Source organism: Mytilus trossulus, chromosome 2, assembly GCF_036588685.1.
Source record: "Mytilus trossulus isolate FHL-02 chromosome 2, PNRI_Mtr1.1.1.hap1, whole genome shotgun sequence".
NCBI classification, from domain to species: domain Eukaryota; kingdom Metazoa; phylum Mollusca; class Bivalvia; order Mytilida; family Mytilidae; genus Mytilus; species Mytilus trossulus.
Window position 1 is genome coordinate 99,374,270 of NC_086374.1, and position 25,783 is coordinate 99,400,052.

Consider the following 25,783-nt stretch of genomic DNA (forward strand, 5'->3'; position numbering starts at 1 on the left):
TCATATTAAGCCCATTATAAATATATTTAAAAAATGGTTTTTTATCCCTTTTTATCCCGTCTCGTTTCGGTTTGAGCAAAAGATTGATAAGATGACATATGTGACAATGAGACAACTCTCCATCCGAGTCACAATTTATAAAAGTGTACCTTTATACGTCAAAAGACGGTCTTCAACCTAGAGTCTTGGCTCACACAGAACAGCAAGTTATAAAGGGCCCCAGTGTAAAATCTTTTAAATGGGAAAACCAACGATTCAATCTATATCAAGATGTACGTAATTAGTGGTGAAGTGTCATGGAAATGGATAAAAGAACAAGGATATGGAAATGGATACAAAAAAAAAAAAAACAAGGATAAAGATCCTTATACGATTTATAAGAAATTAAATGGAATACATTTTAAATAAATGTTATTTCTATTGAATTTATTTGGAGTGTTTTAAAATCAAACTTTTTTCCGTAAGTTACATTTCATCAATTCCGTCTCTTACTTAATCTATTGTTTGAGCAAGTCGGCTAAATTAAGGTTTTAGGGAGCTATCATTTGATTTTTAGGGGGGGGGGGGGTAGGATGAAAAATCATGTCCTGCCTTTTTTTAGTTGTAATCTCTGTCCTGCCTTTTTATTTTTCAATCTATTCGGTCCTGCCTTTTTTTCTTAGCTTATCCTGACTTTTTTACAACAATTGTCATCCTGCCTTTTTTTTTTTACCAAGTTACTCATCCTGCTTTTTTTTTACTCAAAATCCTGTCCTGCCTTTTTTTCATATATCATCCTCCCCCCTTCCCCCCATAAAAATCAAATGGTAGCTCCCTTACAGCTAATTTCCTAATGCATGTAAAGCAAAACTTTGGTTGACTTGCTTGCTTCGTTTGTATAATTGTTTATACAAACTTTGCAAATAAGATTGACATCTTAAAACAATATGTATCGGCATAGTGTAACCTGTATTTATGCAATTATAATACTTAAATTAAATTGGATGTTATCATAATGATTGTACAATAAAAAACAAAGCAAGCACGCTAACTAAAGTCTTGCTTTACATGCTTAAAAAATACGCTGATAGACAAAACCTATTCTACGTTATACAACTTTGATAATTGTGTTGAAATGAATATTTTTTCTGCAACAATATCTTATCTGTTAGTTATAAAACACCTGCACGAACTGCTCGTGAAATGTCCTAAATATTCACCTATTTTGGTATATATTTCACAGCTATTTGGCTTTAGGCGCGAAAAAAACCCGTTCGCATCTCTTACTTTGTTTTACTAGTATTATGTAGTCTTTAGCATATACATTTTAACTCATTTTCTTCATTTTCTTCAAAAATAAAAAAAAAGTCGTCTGTTTATTTATCATTCTACAGCCGAAATTTCTGGCATATACAGTAAAAATGATATTTTTGGATCCGCACTTTACATACACTGTATTCAAGAAAAGTGGAAATGACTTGAAATAACGTGTAGGGCAGAAGCTGTTTACCCTTCCGGGGCACACGAGAACACATCCGGTATGTGTGAGGTTGGTTTGCTAAGGCTATTCTATGTAATTTGTGTGTGCTGTTGTTTGTGTTTGTGTTTTGGCCTTTTTTCTTTTTTTTAATGGTAATGGTAGTTTGTTTTACGACATGAATTTGGGATTTCCCATTGGAAAGTTTCGCCATTCGTTTACGTTCTTCTATTTACACGATGTCCTCTCACTTAAAGAGTAAATCTGTTCATAGTCATCATCCATACCCTTTTTTTGGAATGATCATGAATATACTGCGACATCTATATAGCAGCTGATCTAAGGATATCAGGTACGCTTATTGATGCTTTAGTATAAATCCCTTCATGCAATTATAGTACGACACACTGATATACAACTGAGCAAGATAACTATCTAAATAAAATCTAAATCTTTAGCTTTTATACTTTCCGAGAGAAACTGAACTTTATATCCGAAAATTGATACATAAATAAATACAACCTGTAAAATCATTAAAAAAAGCTCGACTCATTAGACCGGTACCAATGCAAGCACACACAAATACTCTGACCAAAAAGACAACAAACATAAGGTATAAATCTATTTCTATTTATAGTGACTGAAAGCTAACCAAATTTCGACTTATAAATACATCGGGTATTTCCAGATATCAATCATTACACACCCAACGGCTTCAATGTTAAGACGTCATAAACAGAAGAAAATATATTTAATTAGATAAGAACATATCTGTTTGATTAAACTTTTTGAAAGTGTAGTGTAGAGTTAAAAATCAAAATCTGTCAACCGTCAAAAGCAGGAATTTCTTTGTTTTCATGTACTTAATTTTAAAAAAAGTTTTTTTTTCAATTATAGTCATCTAAGTACTTGAAGTTTATTGACAGACATATTAGTTTTGAAATATAAAACAAAAGATATGGTATGATCGCAAATGAGACAACTCTCCCAGGAGACCAAAATGACACAGTAATTAACAACTATATGTTACCTTATTGCCTTCAACGATCTGCATAGTCAGCTAGAAAAGGCCCCGAAATGACAATGAAAACAATTAAAACGAGAAAACTATGGCCTTATTTATGTACAAAAGATGAACGAAAATCAAATATGTAACAAATAAACAAACGACAACCAATAAATTACAGGATCCTGACTCGGGACAGGCACATACAAACATAATGTGGCGGGGTTAAACATCTTAGCGGGATCACAACCCTTCTCTTAACCGGGATAGTGGTATAACAGTACAACATAAGAACAAACTATAAAAATCAGTTCAAAAAAGCTTAACTCATCAGATGGACAAAATTAAGCATTTGTTTTTAGTTTACGTCGCAAAAAAAAAGTTAAAATACAAAAATACTGATCTCCGAGAAAAATTAAAAACGAATGGAAACAATTGTCATGCTACTGACTTGAAACTATCTGTGGCGTAGCAGCACAACGCAGGAACAAACTTTAAAAATCAGTTGCAGTATTCTCAAACAGAGTTAAGACTATATTAGTCACTAATTTCAGACGCTATTTCTAGTAAGAAAGGGACAAAAGATACCACAGGGACAGTGAAAGAATGCAAGCATACGACGAGGAATATGAAATAATGAAACGATCTCCTTAGTATATAAACAATCGTAGAGTGGATTGTACATCCTGACGTACGAATGACAGTCGTGAAAGATGAATCCTTTTTTTTTTTTTTTTTTAACTCAAAGACTTGTGATTATGACACAACAACAGGGTATGTCGTAGATCTATTAAAATATTAAACAATCATCCCTTAACTGATTAAAAATGATTGTTTTTAAGGTTAACATGAACATTTACTTACAGACTATCATTAATATATATTTGAGGTATAAGAAATATAACTGTGATATTTTATTTAGATCTTAAATCAAATACTTCAAACTATGTTCGTTTTTTTAATAGTGTAACATATACTAACACTACTGTCATGTGCCGTTGAGAAATGTTTTGCATGAAATTAAGGAATTGAAAAAAACATAACCCGAATAATAAAGGTCTCTACATAATCGATACCTCTAACTCGCCTTGTAGCCACCATATAACAACTGTATAAACGCAGTTTTATTATCCTGGGTTAGAGAAAAAACATATCATCTCCGAAATGTAAAATCGTAAAAACGCGAAATAACGATATACATTTTCGCGATTCTTCGTTTTTTCCCGATTTCTCAATTTGTGTTTTCGTCTAAAGAGCGTTTTTCCTTTGTACATACGATGCAAAATCACTCAAAGTCGGCCGCATTCGACTATGGTATTGAGATATATACTTGCCAATAGGGAAAGTATCCATTGAGACCAAAAGAACAAAGATGAAAATACCTACAGGTTATCGTACAACCTTTGATTACGTATACTCATCATCATGTGGTAAACTGTGCTATGCTTAGTAGTTGACCAATGTGCAAATAATTTGAATAAGACTTCTGCATAAACGATTTGTATTCTTTAAATGAATAGTTTACACCGTCGCCGTTATCTGATACCCATTATTATGTCATTTTATGACGCTAAATGCAGGCGAGACAATAAACCATGTTCTCTCACATATCAAGCAGAAAACATAAAAACTGGTACAGCGTCAAGACGTCATTAGAAGTCATTCATGTAATGCTAAGTAAAACATATCGACAATCTAAGACAAAAGTGACCATATCAATTTATTTCTACTTATAAGTTACTAAAACGAATGACTGTGTAATTCATATTTATATTGTACAGCAACATGGGTACCGCATGTGGAACAGGATCTGTTCACCCTTCCGAAGCACCTGAGATCACCCCCAATTGTGGAAGGGTTCCTATTGCTAAGTCTTAAGTTTTCTATTTTGTGTACTCTTATTTGTATGTTTGTCTTTTTTTCTTTTTTAAGCCTTGTCGTTGTTAGTTTATTTTCTATCAATAAGTTCTTGTATCCTTTGCCCTCTTCTATTAATAAAATGAAGAACTAATTTTGAAACATGGATCTAAAAATTCAATTACATTCTAACTCTATAGTATACGCAACCACGTTTAAAAGCTTCCATGTTGTTGAGTGCTGGGGAATGGGGAGATAGCAGCATCTGAGACACCAAGAACACTACCGTTTTTACATGTTTTTGAATAAAAAATACATCTATATAAGATTTTTATTGTCACGCTTTTTCACGGAGAGAAACATTGATTTTAGGAATATATGATGCATTTACGACTGTGGTTTTAATCGGATCTTTGAAAAATTAAAATCTTATGAGTTTTGGATTTTTTTCAGCATCCAAAGAAAGTAGTATGATTATTTTATGTCAATTTCTTCACCTCATATTATCAAAAATGTGATCTTTTCAAGCGGTTCATCCCTACTAAGAGGTTATGTGTATTTCGCAACCCAATGTATTTACTTTATTTTAAACTTCTCCAAAGGAATAAACTATAATAAGCAAATATACCAATACCAAATTGTAGTCACATGTGTATGTCTAATCGCGCCATTTATTAACCAGGATGTAAGTATAAATATATAGAATAACAAAATTAAACCGAAGGAAAGTCAAAAATGTTATAATAAGGTTACAGGATTTTCTTGTGCAATGTTTTGCAAAGTTAATGATTAATTTGTATCTGATGTAATTTTCGATGAAAAAAACTACATGATTTAAAAAACTCCCATAAACAATTTTGAATTGAGTCGGGTAAGAAAAGTATCAATGTCCTTGGCTCATGAAGGAGAATGGTCAACTTCAACAAAAATCGTATAGATAATAAACGATAAGAAAGGCCAACCGCTTTTTTCTCTAATCAAATAATTAGACCGCAAATTTCTCTAATCTTCAAAAAATTAGACCACGCATTTCTCTAATCTTCATTTTTTTGCCCGTTATTCTCTACTCTTCATTTTTTAAGAGCATTATTCTTTAATCATTTAACCCCATCCAAACCCTCGTATATAGTCTACAATTAAATTGAGTGTTCCTGTAATGTATCTTTATACATGTGTACTAAACATAATTATCTTTCATATACAAAAGCCAATCAAAATCACATGGTTTGGATTTTTCGGTCCATTTACTAACCCTTTTTAAAACTAGATTGAATATAAATTTAAAAACTTTAGTCAACGGCCAGAGGAATACTGAAAGACTAGTATAATGAGGTAAATTTTTCAATCCAGTATTATGTAGTTCAAGATTTTTTTTTAACTAGTATATTTCTTTTTAAATTTATTAGATAGAGATTGCGATTGATTATAACAGAGACCTGTTTACTTATCTGTCTATACAAAATCGGGGATTGATTTTTTTTAGGACATTTAGATATACTTTGTGAAATTAAAGATGAACAGTTTAAAGTACAATCGCCCTAGTTGTCTAGAATTGTGATTTCTTTTGATGTGTTGAAAGAGAGTAAAGAGATGTTTGTCTTTGTAACATTTTAATCTGTTTATCAGGGGAAAATATAAAATATCGTACTCGTATTTGATGAACTATCAGTGTTCGAATGTTTTCACCATTATTTAACTAACCAATCAGTTTTTTTATGAGAAGAACATTTATAACCGAGAAAAGATGAAATTTAGAAACCTCTTTCAAGAATACTTAATATGAACATTGTCATGATTTCCATTTTTTTTAATTTCGTTCCCTATATCACATGTGTCGTAGTTGAGATAGTTTTTGATGAATTTTCCATTTAAATAACTTGATCGTATTTTCTGTCGTGTATAACATATATAATTAAATTTGTATTTTAATTTGAAATTTTCTTCATTTTTTTTTTTATTTCTGTTGTCTAAGTTCATTTCTTGGTATAAAGTGAATGATAATAATTTAAACTATTATACAATTTCTATATCATCCCCATATCCTAAGGACTACACACAATCTCAAGCTTTGATACTTTCTCTTCATCGTTCATTGGCGACAATTACAAAGACTTATAAATATAACAAATAACACCATTCGTTTGTTTAACTTGAATTATTCTTTGTTAACCATGGTGATGAGTATTCTTATTTGTGTTTTTCTTATATCGGATAGATAACCACTGACTTTGTCATTGTGGTTGTTTCTTTTGTCTAAATACATATCCTGGTGTTAAAACGTATAGTGATAATTTATGCACTTATACGATCATATACAATACACAATTTCTATATAAATCCCATTATTGCACGGAGTTAACTATCTGTCAATAAAAGAGAATGTTTCCTTTCAATATTTTTTACGACAATTAAAAGTCTAATAAATGTAACAAATAAAACCATTCCCCTGTCATTTTTTAAATTTTCAATATATCATCAGTTTGAGGTCTTGTTATCAATATATAGATATAGATAAAGCGAATTTACCAAAATAAGTATTTGGCTGCTATGTTTGCACCCGTCCGAAGTCAAGAATCTGATGTTCAGGGGTTGTTCTTCATAATTGTTTCTCGTTCTCGTTTTTATATAGATTAGAAGCGAGAGACGAAAGATACCAGAGGGAGAGTCAAACTCATAGACAAATAATAATTTAGAAGACAACAAAGAAAACTAAAGACCGTTGGTTTCCCAATTTGAATGGTTTCACACTAGTCATATTTTGTGGCCCTTTATAGCTTGCAGTTTGGTGTGAGCCAAGGCTCTATGTTGAAGGCCGTACATTGACTTATAATGGTTTACTTTTTATGATTGTTACTTGGTTGGAGAGCTGTCTCATTTGCACTCATACCACATCTTCATATATCTATTTACAAATATTCTAATGGATGTAAACTATCTTTTTAAGTAAGACAATAACACTCATGCATTTTGTCAAAAATAAACCAGTATTAAATGAGTCAAATATCAAAGGCAAAAACCTAGCTTTAATAAGTTGTTGTAACACATGACGGATTGGTCACATCTAATGGCCCCGCCGATTTATTAGTGTTCTCAAATGTGCAATGGTAGAAACTGGGAACAAAGTTTTCCTGGTTGTACTGGTTGTAAATGATAAATGATTTATTCGTTAATTATGTGGCCAGTTTTTAGGAAGGCGGTCTCTTTAACCCTAGTCACTAACACCAAAAGCAAGCTAAGTAACCGCTCGAATCTATTTGTCTGTTTGACGAAGAACTTTGTGTAGGATTTTTTTCACTCAAATCTGATTGACTTAGATGAAATGGAACGATTTTAGTTAAGTTTGTATCGTAATAATGTTGAGTTGTAGAGAGTAAGCAGAATTAACATCTGCTGTACCGCCATTTCTTGTAAGTCAATAGATTGAAAATTTACATCACTCACTTTACAAATCTATTTGGGCCAATGTTTTGTTTGTTTATGAAAGTGTTTGATTTTATATTTGGTCTGCAGTTTGATGATGTTTGAAATTTTACATTTTCTGTGCAGGAACTCCTGTTAACTGATAGTTATAAAATTTACATCACCTTATGCACAAATATTTATATAAAAAAACAATTAAAAAAACCATCACTTTTGGGCTTCTAATTTTACATCACTCATTTTACCAACCTTGGCCAAACTTTGTTTGATCTCTGGAAGCAAGTTATTTTATATTTGGACAGTAGATTGATTATGGTTGCTTGTAGCGTATAATTTTTTTTATATTAGCTGTGCAACCAATTTCTGTTTGTCGATAGTTTTGAATTTTACATCAATGATTCAAAGGAATGATCAGTCATACTTTTGTAAACATGTTACCTCAAGCAATTGCATTGAGCGGGACAAGTGCAGTATTAATATTGTTAGACTAAACACTAAAGTATGCAAAATCACAGACAATACATGCTGCATATATATTGACATTGGTACTATATATGGTATACAACACCAAGTTTAAAGCTTCCGTTTTTTAAGTGCTCGGGAATAGTGTTAACAGCATCTGAGGCATCATTTTAGTACCTTACCGTTTTAATATATATGTTGTAAACAAAAACATACACCTATATGAAACGCGGGAAGCACATTAATAGATAATCACAATGTATCGGGGATAATGATAGTTTATCAGTCGACCATTGTAGATGTACGGCGTAAAGTATACTTTACGGTCGATCATCATAGATGATCTAATTAGTGTGACCCGCACGTAGACAATGGTAGTTACATTTTTGGTAATGCATTAACAGACGATAAGATGAATTGTTTCGACAATGATAACTAAACTCCACCTATTGAGTCGTAAATTCGATAATTTTAAATAAAAGCGGAAAGGCTTGCCAATTGAAAAATGGATTTTGATTGGCGGTTACCTTTATTTTCTATTTTTGCGTTGCGAATTGACGAAAACCAAAACACCTCAAGCTAGTGGATAGAAATAAATTCCTCAAAACAATAGTAACTCTTTCTAAACAATGTTGTGTGGATTCACGTACTATATAAAACTATTATAATGGTTACGCTTTTCCACGGATAGAAAAAATAGATAGATTTGACGAATATCTGATGCATTTACGACTGCGGTTATATTCGCATCTTTATAAATAAATACAGACTAGTTTGAGATTTATTTCAACAACCATATATAAAAGTTATATATCTCGAACATATTACACATTTTCAGACAGGTGACCTATTCAAGCGTTTCATCATACGAGGTTTGTGTGAATTTCACAACAAAACATATTTACTTTATTTAAAACTTATACAAAGGAATGAATATGAAATGCAAATATACAAATACAAAAATGTAGTCACATGTTTATGTCTCGGCGCATCGCTTTATTTGCCAACCCGACAGTAAGTATGAAAAGTGAATAACATAATTACCCAGAAGGATATTTACAAATTTTAAAATGAGGTTAAAGAGTATCTACAGAAAAATTAGACCAAAAAGTATTAAACAGTACCCAAAGTAAAGCATATAATTGCTTCAAATTAAATTTGGGTTTTTTTAATTTTTCTTTTTTTAGATAATTGCATCATACTTTATTGAGAATTTTTAACATTTTTTAGTTAGATATATAAAGAGGCAGTACCTTATCCCGACCTCGTTAAACATTATATTGCATATTTGAATTTAAATTAGTTAGGAATTGTTAGTATTCTTATTTATGAAATATACGTTACTATATTATTATGTATCCATTATTTCCATATTGTTCAATAAAGAGAAAATTGTATTCCATAGAGAAAGAAAATACAGATGAGAAAATAGTAAATAAATAAAAAACAAAAACAAAATTAAAATAAAAAAAAATAATCACTGAAATTTGGATTTTTTTTGACATTGTAAAGTATAGTAAAGAAACAAATACAACTATATAATTGATAACTAGTTATTTGTCTTTCAAAATTCCATACTTTTCTTTTTGGAATTATATCTAACACTTAATACAGGATTAATTAATTAATTAAGGTTCCAGTCTTTAGGAATGTTCCCAACAACAAAAGGATGCTTAGAAACCGCATGTCTTTGTCCTTCCGTCTGTATTTGATAGAAAACATTCGCTGAAATATCAATAAATGTAAAAAAAAAGATTTTCGTCTCTTTAAATCAATACATGCATCTTACATGGTTCTCAAAACTTATGTCATATTTCACACGTTCGCTCAAATTTTGAGTCGTCCGTACAATGTTTCAAATAAAATATACAAATGACAAACAAATAATTTAAGTAGTGTTTGAACGGTGAATTTAAGTTCATTTCGCATCTATCCCATTGCACTAGAGGTAAAGGATACTACAAATACAGGTAAGTCGGCCTCATATCTTGACTTACATCTAGAAATTGACAAGGAGGGTCGGTTGAAAACAAAACTTTACGACAAAAGAAATGATTTCAGCATGTAAACCAAATAACAAGTTTAAGTGTAACTTTATTCAATAGTCTATTAAAGTTTCATGTTTCAAAATGAGTACATGTACTAATACAACATTATATCGATTGTGAAATTTAGGTTATTCCCGTGCTTGCATTTCCTATCATGATTTTCTTGATAGAGGGTTGCTGCTTACAAGGAAGCTATTAAACCAAGAGTTCCAAATGGTGAAGTTGAAATCATCCCTTCGTAAATTTTACGGACGCCATCACGAGTTGGTTGACCGTTATGGAAAACCGTTTCACAAATGATATCGGATATGTTCCTTACGTCGTAACTACAATCCCCTTCCCTTTCATGAATGTGACCTACCGAATTAGACTATTTACCGGATTTGATATCACATAAGCAACACGACGGGTGCCACATGTGGAGCAGGATCTGCTTACCCTTCCGGATCACCTGAGATCACCCCTAGCTTTTGGTGGAGTTCGTGTTGTTTATTCTTTGGTTTTCTATGGTGTGTCATGTGTACTATTGTTTGTCTGTTTGTCTTTTTCGTTTTTAGCCATGGCATTGTCAGTTTGTTTTAGATTTATGAGTTTGACTGTCTCTTTGGTATCTTTCGTCCCTCTTTTACTACGGGCAATACATTTAACATTTATAAGAGGTTTGATGGACCGTGAAAACTTCAACCCCAACTTTATTGTTAGTATATAGAACAATGAGCGTCATTCTTCCTTTGTTCAATCATCAAGGTGTCTGTAATTTTATTTATCACCTGTGATTTACTATATCTACAATACTTGTTCCCCAAGTCAAATGTTTTTGCGTTTTGGTGAGCTATTTGGAGTGGAAATGGACGGTGGTAGTACAAATAAATTGCATTTTGTTTGCTAATTTCACATTAATTGGCCGGTGTGAGAATAAATATTTCTCCTAGTGAAATATATTATTTCAGCTAACGATTAAGTAAGCCTTTTCGTAATTTATTTTACAACTCTATCTTTTAGTTAAGTTTCCGATAAGAAATGGTGTATTTTCCTGTATAATCAAAACAAAATTTGACATTTTGTCACAACCTCTAGCTTGAAAAATGCACGATGACATATCATTTTTATTATATTTTTGAACATAAATCAATACATACTACGTTTTGGCAAATTATGAACAACTTCTATTATTTTTATTTAAGACACTCATACTACCTTAACTTGTAATCTCAAATTTAAATTGCATCATATTTGTCATCCATTTGGCATTCATACCTTACACTATTTATGAGCAATATTCTCTTACAAAGGCCATATAGATTTTTAAATAAACATCTGTTTAGGGGCTAGCTGAAGGACGCCTCCGGGTGCGGGAATTTCTCGCTACATTGAAGACCTGTTGGTGACCTTCTGCTGTTCTTTTTTCTATGGTCGGGTTGTTGACTCTTTGACACATTTCCCATTTCCATTCTCAATTTTATCTGTATTTTGTTCTGCGGCCTATTTAAATGGTTACAAATGAAGAACCAAGGGTATCGCTGTCAGTGCATGAGTTAATGTTTATTTAGAAAAAGGGAACTCGACAAAAATAAATATTCCATATAAGGTAGTAGCGATGCGGCGCTTATTTCATACACGGTTAGTAGTGGTGTTACGTCCCTTTATAAAAACAAATCGGTACTGAAAAAAACAACAAAAAGATTTCAACATCGAAGAAATTGATGATTAAGATTAAAATATATTCATAAAACACAATTAAACCTAAACAGTTCTCATTGTTTGTTTGTTTCTGTTTTTGTAAAATCAATGGAAGTAGTTTCTTAATGCTAACAGCATTGAATATAAAAAGAAGATGTGGTATGATTGCCAGTGAGACAACTGTCCACAAGAGACCAACATGACACAGACATTAACAACTATAGGTCATGTACGGCCTTCAACAATGAACAAAACACATACGGCATAGACGCTATAAAAGGCCCCGATAAGATAATGTAAAACAATTCAAACGAAAAAACTAACGGCGTTATTGATATAAAAAATAAACGAAAAAACAAATATGTAACACATAAACAACGACAACCACTGAATTACAGGCTCCTGACTTGGGACAGGCACATACATAAATAATGTGGCGGGGTTAAACATGTTAAGACTTGCTCATTTTGATAGGTCCAAATTTCACACGTTAAGATAGTCGGTAAGATAAATTCGTTACATAGTGTGCTAGTGACCTTATACGGTATATATGGGGTCAGTTAATTCCATATGGGGATTCGAGCTTTGCTCTCACCCATTACTGTATATAATATTATGTTTATTGATTTAATGCGTGCATACCTCTTAGCTAGATATAAACACATATGCATCTTTTATCTGATTATGATTTTTTTTATAATATATATTTTGTATATCATTTCTTTTCTACTGTTAAAGACTTATCAATTTTTCATCTGTTTATTTATCATTATACATCTGAAATACACTATAGGTATGGTATTTGAGGAATCTCACTTTGTATTTACTGATAGTCAAAGGGTATATTGCTGACAAACAGTTGTTATTTTGTTGTACTACAAATGCTCCCTTGACATTGATATATTTGTTTGTACAATTGTAATAATTTCGTCTTTCACTGAACTTGTAAAGCTAGTTTATTTGTTTTATGCAAGTTATATAATGGAGCTTAGCAGAATCACTCGGAAGAACATGATGGCGACGGGACAATCAGTTGGTGCTGTCCTTTTATATCACAGAAACATGTTGATATTAGAATTATTGTTATAGCATGTTGTCTTTTATTTGAAATCTAATAACTTATTTATGTTTTTATTTATTCATTTGTATTGAAGGATTGAAACATTACTCAAAACTCTTTTCTGTGTCGGTATTGCAACTGCCTATCCTAAATTTAAAGATATCCTTCCGAATGGTAACGAAGTACCACATCCATGTAAGGCGAACTACTTGTGGCATGGTGTAGGTCACAACAATCCACTTGGAGGTGGAAGTAGAAACCAGTTTGGTTTGGATTTTAAAACAGCGGGATTGGTATGTTGAAAATATATCTTTTATACCACACAATTAAAATATATATATTAATTGTTGTTTGTTTGACGTGTTGTGTTTATCTATATATGCCTGTATATGATATACGAAGTCGTAAGGATTGTTTTGTACAGCCTGACCAAGATAAAGAACAAAAGATTGAAACCATCTTTGGAGGTTTTATTGATAAGGATCAAAGTTTTATATTGAGGCAGACTATGCATGCAATAGATTTGTAACGTAGGGTCTTGAACGTTCGGACTTTCTAAACGAGTCATTTTATTAGGTTTACACTAGGTGTTCATAATCATGAATGTTTCTTATAATTAATGGTTCTTGAAGTTAATCAAAAGTGGGTTTAGTAGCTCAAAACTATAATACACTTCAAGAAAAACATGTACAAGTAAAGTGATACTTCATTGAAAAAGCCGAAAATTTAGAGAAAAAAACATGAACGGAACATTTGAGTATTCACATTTGAATCATTATTGGAACCTTTTAGGTCAAAAATGTAAAACACATTGGGTAGAGTAGTTGTGGTATGTCGCTTATTAAAAATATCCTACCTAACAATTTCATATAACTGATTATCTTATTCATTTTTATTCATGAATGGTCATAATCCATTTTGCAATGACACCAGACATACAATTATTTTACAACTCCAGTTGAATAGAATACAGAAAGTAGGCATATATAAAAACAAATGCATGTAAAGAGATGCATTCGTCCGAGTTGGAGGTATACGCCGACACGTATGTTAAAATTGGCCATTATTTCTTGTTCCGTGTGTAATAAAAATTACACAATCTGTGCATGGTCAAGAAGGTCGAGGGTTCAGGCTGTGGCTTATTGATTTGACCAACCATTTGTCCACTGACTTCCGAAATAGGCAGTGCATCTCGAAGTAGGTGAACTTTTCTGAATCATATCTAAGTATTTTGATCTTTATAAATAGATTATTTATAGACAGCATATACGGTATCATCCTTTATTCTTATTCATGTTTGATTAAGTATACAACACCAATTATTGAAAGTTAAGCAACCAACAATCAATCAGTGTTTTGGGATTATCTTTTGATTACTTATTATTTGTCTTTGTTTGTTTGTTTCTAATAGAATATAAAATAGAGTATAAAATATTTGAACCAAAAAATAATTGATAACATGTAGAAAATCGTTGGCTCTGACGGATCTCGTGCATACAATCTCACCGAAATTCATTTGTATTTAGTCATGGACACCTGAATTATGTAGAAAAGATTCTGATGGAGACGGACGAACAAATGGCGAAGAACTTGGAGATCCTAAATGTGTCTGGAAAGAAGGAAGTTTACCATCACATTTATCAAATATAACACACCCAGGTAAGATTGAAACTGAAGTGAGACATGTTTCGATCAGGAGGTCTTAATGTCATTCTCGGTTGTAACGGAATTTCGTTAGATTTAGGCTTCAATTACATTTTGTTTCATAAATGGCGAAAATAATTTCTTCGCTAGATTTTTCTTAACGAATATTTGCTTATTTTTTGGTCCTAAAAAGCAAAATGTTGCATGAATAAGAGCTAGCCTTGGTCATTCGTCTTTCCAACTGAACGTTTTTTTTTCAATCTTGAGCGTAGAGAATCGTGACCTCAGACACATTCTTCTTTTATTTTTGGGGTCATTTATGTTTTATACTGATTGTATCGGCATCATTGAGTTAATATCTGATATCAAACACCCAAGCAATGAATTTATTTGATAATTATGACAATTTTCAGGAGTGTGTACGTTATCAGATGGGTCTGTATGCGATGCTGATAAGGGATGGGTAGATTGTGAAGTGGAAGATGGACTGAAAAACTGCGATGTTTTGAAAGAACCAGGTAACACTCAGAATTGGTAGAGAATGACACAAAGGTTAAAGATATTGAGCAAGATTTTTTATTAGTTACTATTGTACTGTAAAAGAAAAAAAGGGACAAAGGCAATAGAAAATGGGCTTAGCTGACGAACCCCTGCTAGGAGATCGAAACATATCTTTTATGTCAATATCTATAATTGAACTTTCTGTAAGAACAAATCTGCTCTTTGGTTTATATCAAGTTTTATGTCTCGAACATTGTTGAAAGTGTTTGAAGTTATGAAAATATCCTCCTTATCATCCATCATCAATCAACATTATTTGTGAGATTGACGCAGATTAACTAAACTGGTTCATTGGAAATCTAATTTTAACCCATTTATTTATATAAACAATAAACCGGTCTTATATACACAAAAAACAACGATATCAAGATCGACGCTTTCACACTATGTACATCCAATATTCTCCAGTGAAAACAGTTACCCGGAATACAAACACGGTGAAATGAAAGTACGTTTACATCACAACATAACGCCAATTCTGATAAAGCTGTGAATGTTTAACGTTTTAAATAACTATTAGATAATATGACAAAAGTTTGCCATCAAAAAATTACCTCTGACACAACCACTGACTTAGATAGCACAGTGACATGAACATTTGTCCTGGGTTTATACATTCAAATTTATTGTTCTTGTTTCAATATATCTGCATGAAAAAACAATAGATAATAAAAAAGTAAGTGAGCTTTGATGTAAACGTGTATGATAAGGTGAGTATGTATAATATGTCAAACACTGTCTGTTCGTTTGAAAATAAACCATTTCTAGTTACATATGAAAGAAACAACAGAGAATGTAACGGAAGTACTTAACTTTAAAAAAATAAAAATAAAATAACAAGTTATTAAGTGCATGCGTCCGAAGTGATCTTCTGTTTTTTTCCTTCATCCTAGAATTATGCTTCATTCGAAATAAAAGAAATTTGTCAAACAAGTTTGATGCGATAAAAAAATGAAATGTATGATTGGCGCAACTGAAACTTTGTTATATAAATAATCCTAAACGATTAAAAAGAGATCCTTTCGCATAAGAAATAGAAAAAAAAGATATGTCGGTTTTTGATTTTTTTTTATTACTTAATGATATGAGGTTAAAGTTGCTTGGATAGTACGATGATACTTTTTGTCTAATTTCATTAATCCAGAAGTTTACGTTTTCAGAGACATTAAATAGAACCATTCGCTTTCCTGAGACAGCAGTGCCAGCTGAAGAAACAACGTATTCCTGTATGATCTTCAATCTTCCTTCTGACCAAGATTATCATCTGATGGCATATGAACCTTACATAGATAATGAGATGGTCATGCATCATATAATAATTTACGGATGTGATCCGAATGGTAGGTACACTATGACAACAACACATGTATCATGCGACCTAATCGTCTTTGGTTTTACTATAGTTACAAATGTTCAATGTCGAAAAATTAAAAATAAAGGATGTATAAAAATGTAATTATAAGTCTCAATAAGAATCATTACATACAACCAAACAAATACAGGTCATGTGACAAATATATCATTTATCTAGATGTAAAACAAAACGGCCTCATATAGTTCGTTTTGTTCTCAAAATGTTTTTTAAGTGTATAAACATGGCAAAAATGTGCAAAGTTATTAATTTTTACAATTACTTTTGTTTTACCTCCTCCCTTCAAGGTGAAAATGCAATGTAAGCATATTTTTGAAAATTTTGCCATGAATGTATAACTTGAAGAAAACTTCAATCGGGGACAAAAACAACATTGATATTAATTATATGACATAATTTATAATATTACGGATTACAAACGTGTCGAGGTTTGTAATTGGATAACAACACAGAGATGTCAGTACATATTCAGGAAACTGCCAGGGTATATACGACGTTTTCATGCCCAATTGGAACCTCAAAAACGTCATAATAACACCGGTTACTATGTGACGTAATCCGTTATATATGTGTAATACAGGTCTTAGACAGGGTATATACTGTGACATTCCCGGCTTAGGGCTTATATCTCATTCGCCTTCGGCTCAGGGGATATGAACTGTAAACCGGGAATGTCACAGTATATACCCTGCCTGAGACCTGACTAACATACAATATTCCTGAACAACAGTATCCATTGATACGTTTAAAAATGACTATTGTACCAATGTTTAAACTCACTCGGAAAAAGTTGACGTTATGTGAATTAGTTATGTGTCACATTTCTATTGCATCAGAATCATATAGGGCTCCGTAACTATTTCAGCTTGACATGCTGAACATTATTTTTTAAATTGACAGTGTCTTAAATTTTCTTTTTAATTTACATAACAGCTGGGACTGACATCATTTGTGTTGTATAAAGATTTATCCACTGCATTGAGTGTGATATGATATTTATCTACTCGAGACATTTAAATTCTCAAATGTTAAACGCGAGGCTCGCCGAGTGTTTTAAATATTTTAAATTAAACTGTAAAGAGTGGATAAAATTTTGTGGTGGCATCTGTTTCTCTTATGATTTTCGAACAATATGCAGACAAATTCAATATTTCTTTTCAAATATGCCACGGTCGCCATTTTTCGTGCCGTTACAATAGGAAATTCAGAGGAAAGCAAGAAAATTCGACGTCATAATCGATTTTGACCAATGAAGAACTGAGATAAAACGATCCACACGTTGATTAAATAAAAATAATCAACATGTCAGGAAAGGGATAAATCATGTAAGAATTAGATAAGTATTAATTACTATCGAGATAAAATAACTTCAATTTGAAATGTCTGAATCTAAAGAACTTAAACAAATAAATGTTTATACTTATATAGAGGACCCAGTGCCAGACGAACAGCTTAACACAGTTACCAAATGTGGCATGAGCGCAGCTAGTAACTGTAATCAAATGATCGGACTATGGGCGGTTGGATTTACTGGATATTGTTTAGATGGACCAATGGGATTCCGTATTGGTCAAAGTGGATTCAAACAGGCCGCATTAGAGGTTTGATAGTAAAACGATATTGACAATAGTATTTCACAAAAAGATATGATATACATTACTTTCACTCGTAGTTCCTTTGACATTGTAGACATTTTTCATAAGCTTTGGTATGTGCATTAGGCCTTCAGAAATATCATATACAAAGTTATCAAAGGTACCAGGATTATAATTTAGTACGCCAGACGCGCGTTTCGTCTACATAAGACTCATCAGTGACGCTCATACCGAAAAGTTATTAACCAAACAAATACAAAGTTGAAGAGCATTGAGGATCCAAAATTCCAAAAAGTTGTGCCAAATACGGCTAAGGTAATCTATCCCTGGAATAAGAAAATCCTTAGTTTTTCGAAAAATTCAAAGTTTTGTAAACGGGAAATTTATAAAAATGACCATATAATTGATATTCATGTCAACACCGAAGTGCTGACTACTGGGCTAGTGATATCCTCGGGGACGAAACGTCCACCAGCAGAGGCATCGACCCAGTGGTGTAAAAAGTTATCAAAGGTACCAGGATTATAATTTAGTACGCCAGACGCGCGTTTCGTCTACATAAGACTCATCAGTGAGGCTCATACCGAAATAGTTATTAACCAAAAAAATACAAAGTTGAAGAGCATTGAGGATCCAAAATTCCAAAAAGTTACACTCATTTCATCTCATTTTGAAATTTTCTGTGAACAAACATAAATAGATAGTAAAATTCAACCATAAAGATTTTTTTGTTAATTGTTTCAAAAGTGTCGGTGTGCGTCATATTTATGTTTATTTTAAATTCCTTATTCAGTTTAATCCAAGTTTAAATAATTTGTTAAATGACTGGATTGCGTCATATATATATTACAAAAACATGATTGTTTCCTTCGACACTCAAACCAGTGACGTCTGTGCAAAAAGGCAGTGCTCTAACCGGCTAATCCATAGCTCATACAATTACGCTTTGTTGGATGTACTAAGGGAAACAATCCAGTCTCACGATAAAGTCACGTTTTGCTAATAACAATATCAACAGAGGTCGGTCATTTAAAAACATATCAACCGTATCGTATACATTGACGTATCTGCATCTGCAGATTTATCAAAAAATATATTGTGATCCCGAGCTTAAGAACACTTAACGTTCCAAACAATCAAACATTCACTTTCAAAATTTGCAATAGTGGTACTTTGTAAAAATAATAAAAAGTGGTCTATCAACTACTTTTACATGCCCTGGGAAAGGAGCCAATGTAGGGCAGGTACATGAATATCGTATACAATCCTTTGATAATCTAGTTAAAAAAATATTTCAAGATCTTACATGAATAAACACACACAAAAAAACAAATGTACTACTTATATACATGTAAGGAACTTTTGAAAATTGTTCATTTGCAATGTTATCATAACTGGTTATAGAAACACGAGTTGTCTTCATATGTCATATACATACATGCACATTTAATAAAACAGTACTGAGTATTAGAGCATTTGCATTATTCACGTATCAGGATACGTGCACGGATCGACGTATACTTATCGACCAGATTTGTTTACAAAAATGAGTTTACCCCGATCTCAATTAAAATAAAATGCATTATATAATATTTTCATCGGGACCAACTTGACTTAATTAACCCTTTCCTCATATACGTGTTACACGATACGTCGATACGGATACGTCAGCAAATACTTGATTAATGCAAATGCTCTAGTACTCTATTTGTCAAATAACAATTTGGTTCTACGTGAGCACAAGTTAGCACACATATAAACGATTTGACCGTATTCACTCCTATTATGCCTGTAAACTGTTCAACTATCTAGAATATCTTTAAAAGTCGAATTACATGTTCACCAAAACTCGATATTTCCTAATTGTTTTGTTAATTATTGCATTAGAAATTAATCAGTTGCTCATTTGTATTATTGAAAGTACATAAAATTAAAGCTCGAGATCTCATACTGTTTTTGATAAATTTGCAGATGCGGATACGTAAACGTAAACGATATGGTTGATACGTCTTTAAATGACCGACCTTTAAAAGTAACAAGTTCATATCGCAATGCCATCTAAATTATATTTAGCCATTTTATTGATTCGAGTGTGTCAGTTAATCATTTTTGTAACATAATTTACTTTGCAAACAGCATCGGCTGTGTCACCGTTTAGGCTAGGCCTGGGTTAACTGTTTTAAATATGAATAGTTTTGTACATCATGCTAATAACGGATATACATACATAGTAACCTTTTTACAATTTCTTTTGTGTTTTACGTATTTTACTGATAAGAGGACTTATTTTGTTAACATTTAAGGTTTATGTACCCTTCTGTAGCCATTTTTGTAGGAATTTTTCAAACCTCAATTGTATCAAAACTACAGCTATAATGATTAATAGAGATAGGCCATTTAGTACATATTCCAAGGGGAAACTAGATGCAAAGCATTATTTTTTACTGTTTCATTGCATTTGATAGAAAAAGAGAACTTTGTTGCAAATGAATAAAGAAAATCCATAGCCTTTAATACAGAGATTTTTGTTATAAAATTCAAAACATAAATTACTCACTTGATTTTCTATGATGTGCTAGTGTTTATTTTTTACAAAAAGTTCTAAGCAACCTGTAAATTCCAAAACACCTCGTGCTGAGTCACTAAAGTCGAGCGCACCCTAAAAGGTGTACTTGAGTTTGTCCACATTTATATTTGTTTTATCCAATAACTACATTTATAAACTTGTTTTAAGGAAATCAATGATAGCACTGCATGCAATAATCCTATATCTATCAGTCATCAAATTGCCAAATATGAGAGTACAACGATAAAGGATGTGGATTTCTATAAAAATCTTGATTTATTTGCCATAAAGTCCTCTTTTTCTATTAAATGCAGTGGAACAGAAAAGTTAATGCTTCGCATCAAGTTTCCCCTTGGAATATGTACACAATGGCCTATCTCTATTATTCATTATATCTGAAGTTTTTATACAATTGAAGTTTTAAAAATTCGTACAAAAATGGCTACAGAAGGGTACATAAACCTTAACAAATTGATACAATCTTATTACCTTTTATAGACATGAACAACTGCATCCACTTCATTTGAAGTTACATGAGTAGTTGTTTTATTGGCATTCATACCACATACCACATTGGATAATATGAAACTTTGATAAATGCCTCTTCAAAAATAGATAAAAATGCATCAATGAGAAATCTGTTCCATTCATCTTTTTCTTGTTTTGTAGTGATTATCGATTCATTTTGTATTTTGGTCTTTTGTGGAGAGTTGTCTCATTGGCAAACATACTAAATTGTTAAAAAATATGATTTGTCATTTCATAGTTTCACTGGAACAATCCGCAGTTAGTTTCCAACTGGAAAGATTCATCGGGAGTCACTCTTTATTATACTCCAAAACTCCGAGATAATGATGCTGGTATTATGATGACTGGTCAGACAGACCTTGAAATTCCACCAGGACAACAGAGTTACACAGTAGTAGGGAAATGCCATTCAGAATGTTCCAGGAAATTAATACAAGCACCAATTAACATATTTTGGGCTACAAACCATATGCATTATCTAGGTAACACTTCACTATCATTAGAAAATATGTATTAAAATGCGCTTTGTGTTTCTCATTTCAATAACGATGTCAATACTATTCGAATTTGCATTTCAAAACTTAAGGGTTGAATGTTGTTATACCAAATCAAAGCTGTTAATCAAGATGGCGACTTTGGCATACGAATTAATTAAACACACACTTTTTAATCTTTGTAGTTCCTTGAATTCATTAATCAAGCTAGCCCCTGAGTCCAGGTGATTTTGTTATTATTGAAACTGTTGGGACAAACTTTATATCACCTGTAATTTAAAACCAAACTTAATTTACTGTTATATACATTTATGCTGCACTCGTTCTATTTGAACAGTCAAAATGCGTTGACTGTATATTATCATGTCATTTCTTTGCTTTGAAACGATGTAATGATGTCGTTACACCTGGTTACACGCCTTGATGATACATGACTGGGAATAATGTTCATGTATAGCAATATACTAATTAGTCACACCACATCTTCCTATATCTACATATAGAAGTGTTTGAAACCGAAATAGTAACTAAGAGTTGACAAAGAAATTGATCATTCTATTGTTAAAATATTTCAGGACATGAAATGAATATTAAGGTATACAGAGACGGCGTTTATTACACAGAACTCACAAATGATGTTATTTACAACTATGACAGTCCTGTAGAGAAAAAGTGAGTGTATAAATCGTTTGTTTTGTAGCTATGAAATCTTTAAAAATCAGTGTTATAACATACGTTATTGTTATTACTTTTTTTCTATATATATACATGATATAATACAAACTTTTTGGAATTTTGGATCCTCAATGCTCTTCATCTTTGTACTTGTTTGGCTTTATAAATATTTTGATATGAGCGTCACTGATGAGTCTTATGTAGACAAAACCGCGTCTGGCATAGAGTCGATTTACAACTTGACTCATATTACTGGTATCGAAACCTATCTTATTGTACTCTCTAATTGTCCTTAGAGCCATTATTGTAATGACTACCACTCTACTTTTTGGTAGGTATTTTAAATTATAACATTTAAACATAAACATTCAAAGATTAAAAATGTAAATTAAAAAAAAAAAAACCCTCATTTAATATGTTATAGGTACTCAACTGCAGTTCAAGTGCTACCAGGAGACGAAATTGTAACGACATGCAAATTCAAATCCCTTTCTAGGCCAAAAACAACGTTTTATGGTGATGCTACAAGTGATGAGATGTGTTTCGGATTCCTGGCTTTTTACCCTGCTTCAAACATGCCATTCTCTACGTGTACAGCATGGAAAGATATCTCAATGTGCAATTTGTGGATTACACGAGAACATGAAGATTGCAAATGGTCTGATTTTATGAATGTCAATGTAAACGAAACAAAGCGCGTAAAGGATGAAGTAATGGCAAATTGTAAACCGTTCGGAAATTGTCTATCTGAATGCAAAGCGACACTTGAGGTCCTTTTTGCAGAGCATCCATGTATGAAAGGTGACGTTTACGAATTGATTAGACAAATGTCTCTTCGGTGGGACAATAAGGAAATGCTGGCGTTCATTGTAGCAGCTGATTCATGTAAAGCTGAAATGGCTGCCGATGCATACCTTCAAAATCTTACAAATGACAATGTTAATGAATCCGACCGATTGAATGGGATCAGTTCACTGCTTCTGTTTACTCTGATTATGTATATTATGAACACATAAATATTTTACACCCTTTGTACTCTTCAATCAAAAGTTCGATAAGAGTTGAAATAACACCAATTGCTCCTCTTGCTTTACATTGTACATTTACCTCGTTATTCTAGAAAAAACTTGCATCTACCATTAATAGGCATGATACATTAAAGTCGATGACACAAACCCCATGGTAAACATTTCTATTGTTGACATCCTACGTCGATTCGATGAAGCGTATCGCTTTTCCTTTCCGTAATGCCGAAGTCAACTTATTTAACTTAAACTTTGGCTGTGTAAGGTCAACTGAAGCCACATCATACACATCACTAAAGATGATGTCGAGGACAATTTGCTCTGGAATATTTATGCAAACTGTCCGAAATATCTGCATTTACGCTGATCGATTATAGCATACGGTTCGGATTTAACTGCACCAGCTATGATGCAAAACACTCTATTAAGGATATAAAAATACAACTTACCTTTGAGAGATAATCATACAAGCGAATTAAAATTGATGATCCGGGTTCTTTTCATTGCTGATCCCTTTAAACAAAAAGGGGCCATCCTGAAGCATAGATATTTCCTATCTTTTTGGTGCTCTCACATTAATAACTAGTTCCCATCTTAAAAGTTTATATTTTATTTCATTTTTTTTAACGAATTTTACTGCATAATTATGTGTTAATGCTTTTTGCATATTTCAATATTCATGAATTAAAATTATTGATTGACATTATTGTTTCCAGTATTTATATAAGTTTACTAATGATATATAGAGAATGATATACTTAAAATCCATCCTTACCTCTTCTTATGCCTTCAACTATAGTTCAAACATATCTCAGTATTGTCTTCTGATTTTTTTGGAAATTTGAGGACAGGTGGTCATCATAGTATATTAAATAGAGAATAAGTGTTGACTGGACATATCAACGATATAAGGATTATATTTAGAAACTGGATAATGCGAGGTTCTGCCGAGTCCTTTTATAGTTCATACGTCAAGTCAAAACTCTATTATTGTTCTTAAACTGTAGTCTAGAAAAAAAAATCAATTCTTGTCCATACCTTTTTTTTGAATGATCAAGAATATACTGCGACATCTATATAGCAGCTGATCTAAGGATATCAGGTACGCTTATTGATTAATTAAAATGCTGTAGTATAAATTCCTTCATGCAATTATAGTACGACACACTGATATACAACTGAGCAAGATAACTATCTAAATAAAATCTAAATCTTTAGCTTTTATACTTTCCGAGAGAAACTGAACTTTATATCCGAAAATTGATATATAAATAACTACAACCTGTAAAATTATTGAAAAAATCTCGACTTATCAGACCGGTACCAATGCAAGCACACACAAATACTCTGACCAAAAAGACAACAAACATAAGGTATAAATCTATTTCTATTATAGTGACTGAAAGCTAACCAAATTTTGACTTATAAATACATCGGGTATTTCCAGATATCAATCATTACACATCCAACAGCTTCAATGTTAAGACGTCATAAACAGAAGAAAATACATTTAATTAGATAAGAACATATCTGTTTGATTAAACTTTGTGAAAGTGCAGTGTAGCGTCAAAAATCAATATCTGGCAACCGTCAAAAGCAGGAATTTCTTTGTTTTCATGTACTTAATTTTAAAAAAAAGTTTTTTTTTCAATTATAGTCATCTAAGTACTTGAAGTTTAATGACAGAAATATTAGTTTTGAAATATAAAACAAAAGATATGGTATGATCGCAAATGAGACAACTCTCCCAGGAGACCAAAATGACACAGTAATTAACAACTATATGTTACCTTATTGCCTTCAACGATGAGCAAAGCCTATACTGCATAGTCAGCTAGAAAAGGCCCCGAAATGACAATGAAAACAATTCAAACGAGAAAACTATGGCCTTATTTATGTACAAAAGATGAACGAAAATCAAATATGTAACAAATAAACAAACGACAACCAATAAATTACAGGATCCTGACTCGGGACAGGCACATGCAAACATAATGTGGCGGGGTTAAACATCTTAGCGGGATCACAACCCTTCTCTTAACAGGGATAGTGGTATAACAGTACAACATAAGAACAAACTATAAAAATCAGTTCAAAAAAGGTTAACTCATCAGATGGACAAAATTAAGCATTTGTTTGTAGTTTACGTCGCCAAAAAAAGTTAAAATACAAAAATACTGATCTCCGAGAAAAATTAAAAACAAATGGAAACAATTGTCATGCTACTGACTTGAAACTATCTGTGGCGTAGCAGCACAACGCACGAACAAACTTTTTAAAATCAGTTGCAGTATTCTCCACTCAAACGATCAATACAAGACACAACACAAATCT

At 32.1% G+C, this 25,783-nt stretch overlaps 1 protein-coding gene across 1 annotated transcript; it reads left to right on the plus strand.

The window, feature by feature from the left end:
- The first annotated feature begins 5,528 nt into the window (after positions 1-5,528).
- On the plus strand, positions 5,529-24,152 carry LOC134708520 (putative DBH-like monooxygenase protein 2). Its single transcript, XM_063569139.1, has 9 exons — positions 5,529-5,651; positions 13,084-13,282; positions 14,516-14,648; positions 15,047-15,151; positions 16,355-16,534; positions 17,995-18,167; positions 21,494-21,737; positions 22,325-22,421; positions 22,849-24,152. The coding sequence occupies exons 1-9, from the start codon at positions 5,647-5,649 to the stop codon at positions 23,438-23,440; spliced, it is 1,728 nt and encodes a 575-aa protein (XP_063425209.1). The 5' UTR covers positions 5,529-5,646; the 3' UTR covers positions 23,441-24,152.
- Positions 24,153-25,783: the final 1,631 nt, after the last annotated feature.